Below are 9,139 nucleotides of genomic sequence, written 5' to 3'. Positions count from 1 at the left end.
TGATGATTTTAGTCGGTAGAATCATAGAAAAATTTTTAAAAGAACTTAGAACATAGAACATACAATTATAGAATTGTAAAGAGCCTTGGAACACAAAATGCTGCCATTCCTATAGTCTTGGCCACTAGGGAAGCTGAGTGAAACCCTTGAGATACAGAGTTCTGAGCTGCAGTGGGTTTAGGTGTCCATTCTAAATCTAGCATCAAAAAGATGAGTCTCTCTGGAGATGAGTGCACCAGGATGCCTAAAGAGGGATGAACCTGTTCAAGTCAGAAATAGAGCAGGTCTAAGCTCCCAGGGTGATCAGTAGTAGAACTGTACCCCGCACTTCCAACCTGGGCTAGATAGGGAGACCTGATCTTCCGAGAGAGACAGAGACAGAAAGACAGAGAAAGAGAGAGAGTCAGAGAGAGAGAAACAGAGAGAGAGAGAGAAAGAGAGAGAGAGAGAGAGAGAGAGAGAGAGAGAGAGAGAAACAGAGAGAGTCAGAGAGAGAAACAAAGAGATAGAGAGGGAGAGACAGAGACAGACAGAAGAAGAAAAGGAGGAAAGAAGAGAGGAAGGGGAGAGAGGGGGGAGAGAAGGAGACAGAGAGAAACAGAAAAAGAAATATAGAATATTAAACCACAGAACATTAGACTATTGAATTAGAAACTGGGACTTGCCCTGACTACACATGTATTATGTACTATGTGCTGGAGGCACTCTTTCCTTGACAGTGGGATCCTTATTATTATAGATTCATTGACAATGTGAATAATCAGAGGCTTGGACACATCTACATTTTGAAGACTTGCCTAAAGTCATGGAGCTGAGAAGAAACAGGGCCAGGACTAGATAATAATATGACAGATCTGGAGCTTATAAATCATTTTGGAATAATTTGTAATTGTAATGATTAGAATGCGTGATAATTTTAGTCTGTAGAATCATAGAAAACTTTTTAAAAGAACTTAGAACATAGAACATATGTTCTAAGGACCTTACAAATCACTTATCTTTACCCCTTCATTTTACAGATGAAGACACTGAGACTCAGAGAGATTAAGGGACTTGCCCTGTTTCAGGGCAAGTGATTCTTGTTACTATTCCTTTATGACTAAAATCTTGGTGGCTTTGCAGTCCACAACTCAAGAGTTTGAGTTTCTTGTCAAAGAGGATAACTTTCTATTCTAGGTAAGGCCCTGATGATCTGCTGGACATCAGCTGGGTTACTGACCAGTCTGTTGAATGAGCAAGAAGTTAACTTTTAAAGAGCAAAGAAAAAAGAAATAAGTAAAGAAAATAAAAATAAGCCCCCTGGAGATGAGTTTGGAAAAAACAAATGCCAGGTTGGCATGGATCACACTGATTCACATGGGGCTGAGAGAAGCTTTTTTTGGTAAGAGTCTGCCATTTTGTATACACACACACACACACACACACACACACACACACATGGCAGAGACATGGAGGGACACCCCTGCAAAAAAAAATAGAGATACAGATGAATATAAAAGGCAGGACAACTAAAAGAGTGATAGACATATGCAAAGAGAAGCAGATACAAAAGAAGAGAGACACATAGAGAAAGAGAGACAAATGTACAGAGGGATAGAAAGGCAGGAGAAAAGCAGCCATAGAAACAGACAGGTGGGAGAGGACCTGAGAAAAAAGAAACAGGCCAAGGATAGCAAGGTAAGAGAGACAGAGACAATCTAAGCACAGAGCCAGAGAGAGATGAGCAGACTAAAAGCTAGACAGAGAAAAGCAGAAAAAGATGGGAGGGACGGGGAGAGGGAGCAGCCTACCCAGAGAACAGAGCACTGGGCTAGATGTCAGACCTGAGTGTGAGTCCTAGCTCTGCCACCAACTGTCTGTGGGACTCAGTGAAAGTCATTTCCTCCCTCTATATATTGATTCTATCTTCTGTCAAAGTAACATGTGTAGGAATTAGAGGAGGTAATGAAATGTTATGAGATTGAAATATAGAAGAGACAAAGTCACAGGCAGAAAGAGAAGAGAGAGGAAGGAGAGGCAGAAGAGGGACAAATAGAGACAGAGACATAGAAAGAGAGACACAGAGAGACAGTCAGAGACGGGGATAGAGAGAGACAGAGTGAGACAGAGAGAAGAGAGAAGAGAGGGACAAAGAGAAGAGAGGGACAGAGACAGAGAGAGTGAGGGAGGAGAGAGAGGGAGAGACAGAGACAAAGAGAGGGAAAGTGGGGAGAGACAGAGAAGAGAAATAAAACCAGAGAGAGTAGAAGGAAGAGAGAGAGAGAGAGAGAGAGAGAGAGAGAGAGAGAGAGAGAAGAGAAGAGAAGAGAAGAGAAGAGAAGAGAAGAGAAGAGAAGAGAAGAGAAGAGAAGAGAAGAGAAGAGAAGAGAAGAGAGGAACAGAGACAGAAGGTGAGGAAGGAGAAAGACAGAGAAGGGAAAAAAGAGAGAGAGAGGGAAGGGAAGAGAAGAGAATGAAAGAGAAGAGAAACAGAGGCAGAGAGAGAGTGGAAAGAGAACAGAAAGGAGAGAAAGAAAAAAGGGGCAGAGAATGAGAGAGGAGAGAGGAATGAAAGACAGATGAGGTGAAGAAAGGACAGAAAGAGAAAGAGAGAAGAGAAATAGAGGCAGAGATAGACAAGAGACAGAGACACAGAGAGAGGGGGAGAGGGAGGGAGTGCTCACAGCTAGACTGTGACTAACAGGCACAAACTGCTCTGGGGCCAAGGCTCCGGAGCTAGGGAGGAGACTTCTAATTCAGTTGAGAGAGAGTTAAATCCCCAATTCCTTGACTCCACCCCATCATTTGAGTTCAGTGGTCTCCTTACACTCCTACTGTTAACCTGGCTCCCGCCTCAGGCGGGCAGGCAGCAGGACGGGGGGCTCAGGCCAAGTCTGACTGAAGAGCAGCCAACAGCAGCCAGTCTGGTCCCAGGTTTGCCCTCCTGAGGGGTGGCTGGGAGCCGGGTGGGTGGCTCAGCTTCTCCCCTTGGGAAGTGGACTGGAGGAAGGCTTGGCTTATAAAGCCAGGGGATGTGGAGAACAGGCTGACCATAGCCTTTCTGGGGCCCTGCAGGCCATGCCTCCCAGAGGTGCTTGATAGCCAGCTGCCTGGGGCCACCCCACCCTCCATGCCACCCTGAGCTCTGGGTCCCTTCAGAGTCCCCTCCAGGGTCAGACCAACCCTCTGGTGCCGAGGGGTTCGTGAGAGCCCCCTTGGCGAGCCACTCACATTAAAGCTCCCTTTTCTACTGCCACCTCTCCCTCCCTCTGGCCCTCTGTCAGCATCTGGCAAGAACCCTCCCACCCCTCCGCCCGCCGACTGGATGATCTGACTCTTCCCCTGCCCACCACGATTGCTGTCCAGATGCCCTGGATCCTGCTCACACTGCTGCTATTCGGGGACGCTGTGGAAATGTTCGCCCTAAACCACAGCAAGAAACAAGGTATGGTCCCTGGTCTCGGGACAACTGGGAAGGGGGTCCAAGAACTGTGTTCTCTTTTCACATCCTCACTCCTTCCCTCACCTCACCCCTGTCCATCCCTTCTCCCGCCCCATCAGGGAAACGTGGAACACCACTCTGCTGAAGACTATATGCCCTAAGTGGGGCCAAGGTCAAGGGAGCTGGTTCCATCATCCAGTGTGAGACATAAGCAGGGTGGCTCAAAGGAGAGAGTCCTAAGTTAGGGGACGGAGCCTGAGCTCCTATATCAGGTCAGCTAATTCACTGTGTGATCTTGGGGGAGGACTTCCCTCTCTCTGGGTCTCGATTTTCTCCTATGGAAAAGAAGGGAGATGTACTAAACCAGATCTTTAAGGTCCATTCTTGCTCTGATATTCTGTTTTAAGGTTTCTTATGATACTAACATTCTATGTTCCAAGGGCCCTCTCAGCTCCGATATTCTGTATTTTACGTTTCTTTATGACATTGATATTCTATGTTCTAAGGTCCCTTCAAGCTCTGACATTCTATGTTCTTTGAATGTGGATTCTAAATATTGCAAATGAGTTAGAAGTCAGTGGTCAGTAATAATCCTTCACATTTGTATAGCACTTTATGGTTATACAATATTCTTAAATTCATCATTCTCTTTACTTCTCTTCAGATGAGCAAGACAGATACGATTATTTTTATTTTATAGAAGGAAAAACTAAAGAAGAGAAGTGGCTAACATCACTTTTATGTCCATGAAATAACGGACCCAGGTTTGGAACCCTAATGTTCTGAGTCCTCATTCAGAACTTTTTCTACTGTGTTATCTGGGCTGAACTGAGGAGAGGTAACTGAAGCAAGAGAATGTATATATATTATTGATTCCAAGAATGACCCTTGAAAGAAATGAGGAAGGTGGTTCCTTTTTTTTGAATTTTCTGTTGAGAATCTGAGATCAGCAGGGGAATGGAATTGCCAAGGTGCCTGAGACAGGAGAAAATACTTGGTGTGTCTGACCTTAATTAGTTTCGGGTGTGGAAGACTGGATACATATACAAGATGCCTATGGATAATGTGCAGCCTTATTTCAAGCAAACTGACCAAAGAATTATGAAGCTGCTGCATCACAAGCGCCTGGCACAGAGGGGTGGAAGATTAATTAATGTGCTATAATATAGCATCATGGTGCTGTAGAAAGCCTATTGTCATTTAGAGTTTGGATCATTTACAATGATAGACTTAGATCCAATTATCCCTCTGTTATCTAGTCACTGAGTAATTCTGGTGAAATCAGAGGACCATGGAGTTGATGCTAGAAAGGGTTCCAGAGGTTAACTTTTTCATTTTTCTAGGGGACGCCCATTAAGTTTAAGTGACTTGTCCAAAGTCAGGCAATTTTTCTTGATTCTAGATTCATTACTTTTCCCACTAGACCTCCAAATCTTTGAGTGTCTACAATGGGGGTAACAATCATGTCATTGTCCTCCTTACAGGAGTGAGGGGAGGAAATTGATATGGAATTTTTAAAGTACTTATAGAAATGAATACAATTATTAATAATGACTAAGCTTCCTGTTATGCATAAGGTATCGGGGCAGTTGTCTTTCTAATGACTTTGATGGATAAGATAAAATATATGATTCCCAACTTTCACGAAGCCCAGAGTCCACTTGGAAAAATAAAGCTGACGCTCAAAAAATTGTCATAAACCATCCAAAGATATGCATGAGCCACACACAGTACATAGTGGGTCCTGAGTGAATGTTTGTTGTTGACTTTGCAGGACCATAGGAATCTAAAGGGGAGAGTAGTCACTAGGGAAGAAAGTGATTAGGGAAGACTTCCTGGAGTGGAGACATGAGCTGCACCTTGACAGTCAGGTGATCCTCGATAGGATCATGCATTGAACTGCAAGGGACCTCAGAGACCATCCATTCTCACCCCTTTGTTTTACAGATGAGGAAACTGAGACCCAGAGAGTTCAGGTGACATAGTCACACAGGTAGTAAATGACATATACGAGACTTGAACCCAGATCTATGACTGTGATTTCACTCCAAATCCAGTTTTGCTCTTTTTCATTGTATCATGGTAGCCTTGGAATCCGAAGACTTGGATTTATATCCTGGTTCTGACATGTACCATCAGTGTAACCCTTCAAGCCCAAATTAGTCTTTGTAAAATATAAGATTGTTGGGGGGCGGGGGGAATGGAGTCTATAGTGTGCTATGGAAAGGGCAGTACTTGTTACAGTCAGAGCGATGGACAAGGATGGAAAAGAAGAAGGGAGGGCTTGAGGTAGACCAGAATGATAGTAAAATAGGTCACATTTCTTTAGCACTTTTAGTTTTATGAAGTACCAGGGATTACCTCATCTTTTGTACTTACATCTCCAGAACCTAGCACAGTGCCTGGCACATGGCACGTGTCTAATAAAAACTCATTGCTTGATTTCCTCACTCATCCCTTCGGAGAGATAATGGAATTGGATCATTCCAAAGACAGCCATAAATTTGGTTAGGAGACCTCTGGCTGCAGCAAAGGGTGTGTTTTGAACAGGAGATTAGATTAGATTGGAACCCAACAGGGCTAAGTCTGGAATTACATAGAGATAGAGACAGAGATAAAGATATATAGATATAGTGTGGAATAGGCAGCCTAGAGAAGAAATGAGGCGAAGATATTGCAAAGTAATGGAAAATTAGGCAGTTTCCTGAAAAAATGCATGCCCCAAGGAAAAGAGCCAGAGGCTGAGAGACAGAAGACCTTAATTCTATCACTATCACTGACTTATGTAACCTCAAATAGGTTACATAAACAGGTTCCCCTCAGGATCTCCATTTTCCTATCTGTAAAATGAAGAGGATATCCTAGATTATCTCTCAGATCCTTTCTCGCTTTGATGTTCTATGCTCTAATTATCTCTTCTATCTCTGAGATCTATCAAAAAGAATAAAAGAATTGCGATTCCACTTTCCTTAGAGTTGTCTGGGGATTATGGCATGGTCAATATTTCCAGTCTCATTCTTTGGGAGGGGGAGTTAAGCTGTCTCTCATTCAACTGATATATTGTCCCCAAGAATGTTTCAAGAATCACACACACATACACACACACACACACACACACACAGTGCTTACACTTTTTAAAATGTTATGTAATTTTTTCCTCACAGTAGCCCTAAGGGGATAGTTCTATTATTTTCCCCATTTTATAATAAAGGAAAACCGAGGCATAGAGGTTATTTGAACTTAAAACTTCCCAACTGGAGGTCCAGCAAGTGCTCTATCCAGTGCATCGGCTAGCTGCCTCTAATAAAAAGAATTTGTTAAGGAGAATACTTATTATGGATGCTACTTCCCCTAAATTTTGTGGCCTGATCATCTGATGGAATGTCAGAGCTGGAAGAGATCTTTAGATTACAGGACTTGGAGTCATGAGAATTCTTAGATGTCATTTAGTAGTTGAGGAAATGGACACTAGTTGGGATTATGAATCCTGACCATCTGATCCCAAACCTGCATCATGCCCCCCACTGTCAGTATCGTCTAACCCCAGATCCCCCTCCCTTTTTTTTTTTAGTAACAGTGGGGAAATCGTGCAGAGGTTCTGTCACTAGATGAAGTTTATGTCCTTAAGTTGTTTAGTAGCATTGGAACTTGAATATGGGTCTCCTGACTCTGAATCCAAGGCTTTTTCCACTCTCCCACTCCCCCCTTCCCTTCATCACATGGGCATTAGCCCCCAAATGTCACTGTGGTTCGATCTGGTCAGAAACCAACCCAAATTCGGAAGGAATGACTTGTGTGTGCCTTATGCAAGAGACTAGGATGACGCCAACCCCATACCCATAGAAGCCTCCTGGGTCCCTGATTCCGGGTCAGACGTGAGACTCCTCGGCTCAGGAGTCATTAGTAGCTGGCAAAATGAAATTTTCTGTTTCGAAGACAAAAAGACTTGAGAAAGGCTGCTTGGAACTCAAGTGTCTCTTACAAAACAACATTTTGATGACTTAAGTGTGAGTTAATGAGAAGCAGATGGATCCATTTCCCTTGAAATATACTGGGACTTCCCAGGGATGGGAAGTCAAGCCTGGGTGTAAAATGGGGTCTTGTTTGCCTTCAAACCTGATTGTTTGAAGGCTAATTGAGGGGACTGGAAGATCCTCAGCTGGGGTTTCCCCCCAAGCCCTGGGGCAAAGCCAACGTTGTCACAAGGGAATAGCATCTGGGAAAGGGGATTTGGCAGTGATTGGCGTGGTCCCTCCGGTGTCAGTTGATTTGAAATGCTCCGGAGGGTTTCTGAATCTCATCACATCCCACCACAACCCTGTGGGGTAGGAAAAGAAAGGGAATCATGCTCTTTGTGCTGATGGGGAAATGAGTCTTAGGAAAGGGAAGTGACTTGCTTGCAGTCACATGAGTAAATTATTTGACAAAGCCCAGAATAAACACTCAGGTGTCCTAACTCCTAGACAGACTAAGAACCAGAAGCTATAAATCATCAGATCACAGAATTTAAATTTGTTTTCAGCTTATGGGCCATCAAATCCAACCCCCTTATTTTATAAATAAAGAAAATTAAATAGAAAACGCAGAAGTCACTTGGCCAGGTCACATACCATAGTATCCTCAATTCCATATGCCTGAAGTCACAGCGGTAATAAGAAAGATAGCTTAGGAAGCCAAGCTTTCTGACAAAAGATCTAATCTGACAAAAGATCTGATAAAAGATCTAATGCTCTTTCTAATGTACCACACCTTCTCTTTGTTCCTTCCATGTCAATTTGTATCTAACATAATCTTTAACAAAATAACAAATGCATGTTTGTGAATTTGGAAGGATCACAAAGGCATAGAATTTAGACCTGGAATAGACCTTAGAGATCATCTACTCCAATGCTTTCATTTCATAGCTTGGGAAAACTGAGGTCAAAAGGGGTAAATTACTTGTCCAAGATTATTCAAGTTTATTTTTATTTATAGGACTTAAACCTCAGATCTCTGAGTCCCTGACTTTTTCACATGGATTGTGGGGAGGAGGAATGAGATAAGACAACTTCTGTTGTACTTCCACTTCTATATCAATGATCTTGTGAACCCAAGACCTCCCTGTTGGGGAGACATGCACTCAACCTGACAATGAGATGATCTTCTCCAGAAAGGATTTACATTTGAACCTATCTCTAACTCTTTCTGTGGTCCCTTCTGTTTATCAGGGTGATATGGTAGGAAGATTGTTAGTTCTGGAATAAGAGAAGTGGACACAATTTCTGGCTCTAAGTCTTCTAGTTATCATGGAGAAGTTATTTAAGCTTTTAAGGCTCAGGTTTCTCATCTGCAAAATGGGAACAATTAGGGGCAGCCATGTGGTTTGGTAGGATAGAACACTGGCCGTAGAGTTAGAAGGAGCAGAGTTCAAATATGGCCTCAGAAACTTACTAGCTATGTAATCCTACGCAAGTCATTCAACCCGATTGCCTCAAAAAAAAAAAAAAAAAAAAAAACCGAATAATTATACTTGTGCTGTTTACTTTAAATAGTGAGTAAAAAAAAAAAAAAAAAAAGCACTCTAAGTTTTAAAGAGATAAAGATGTTGTTGTTATTGTTCTATGTGGAACAGAAACCAGAAACTGATTCATTTTCTTTTTCCAGATGAAATAAGCTTTCATACCTGGGATGGCGCTCATGAAATTCACCTTTCCATTTTCTATTAATGATAAAACTCCT

General features: G+C 42.7%; 1 protein-coding gene across 1 annotated transcript in view; it reads left to right on the top strand.

Annotated features, from left to right (window-relative positions):
- Positions 1-2,834: 2,834 nt before the first annotated feature.
- The window catches only part of RSPO4 (R-spondin 4), a 30,268-nt gene continuing 23,963 nt past the window's right edge, over positions 2,835-9,139 (top strand). Inside the window, exon 1 of the mRNA XM_031949321.1 lies at positions 2,835-3,424. Within this exon, the coding sequence (XP_031805181.1) occupies positions 3,346-3,424 (79 nt within the window). The 5' untranslated portion in view covers positions 2,835-3,345. The remainder of the gene's footprint in view (positions 3,425-9,139) is intronic.

Source organism: Sarcophilus harrisii, chromosome 2 (assembly GCF_902635505.1).
Source record: "Sarcophilus harrisii chromosome 2, mSarHar1.11, whole genome shotgun sequence".
Classification (NCBI taxonomy): domain Eukaryota; kingdom Metazoa; phylum Chordata; class Mammalia; order Dasyuromorphia; family Dasyuridae; genus Sarcophilus; species Sarcophilus harrisii.
Note: the sequence above shows the minus strand (reverse complement) of the source record. Positions and strands in the feature narration are given on the sequence as shown.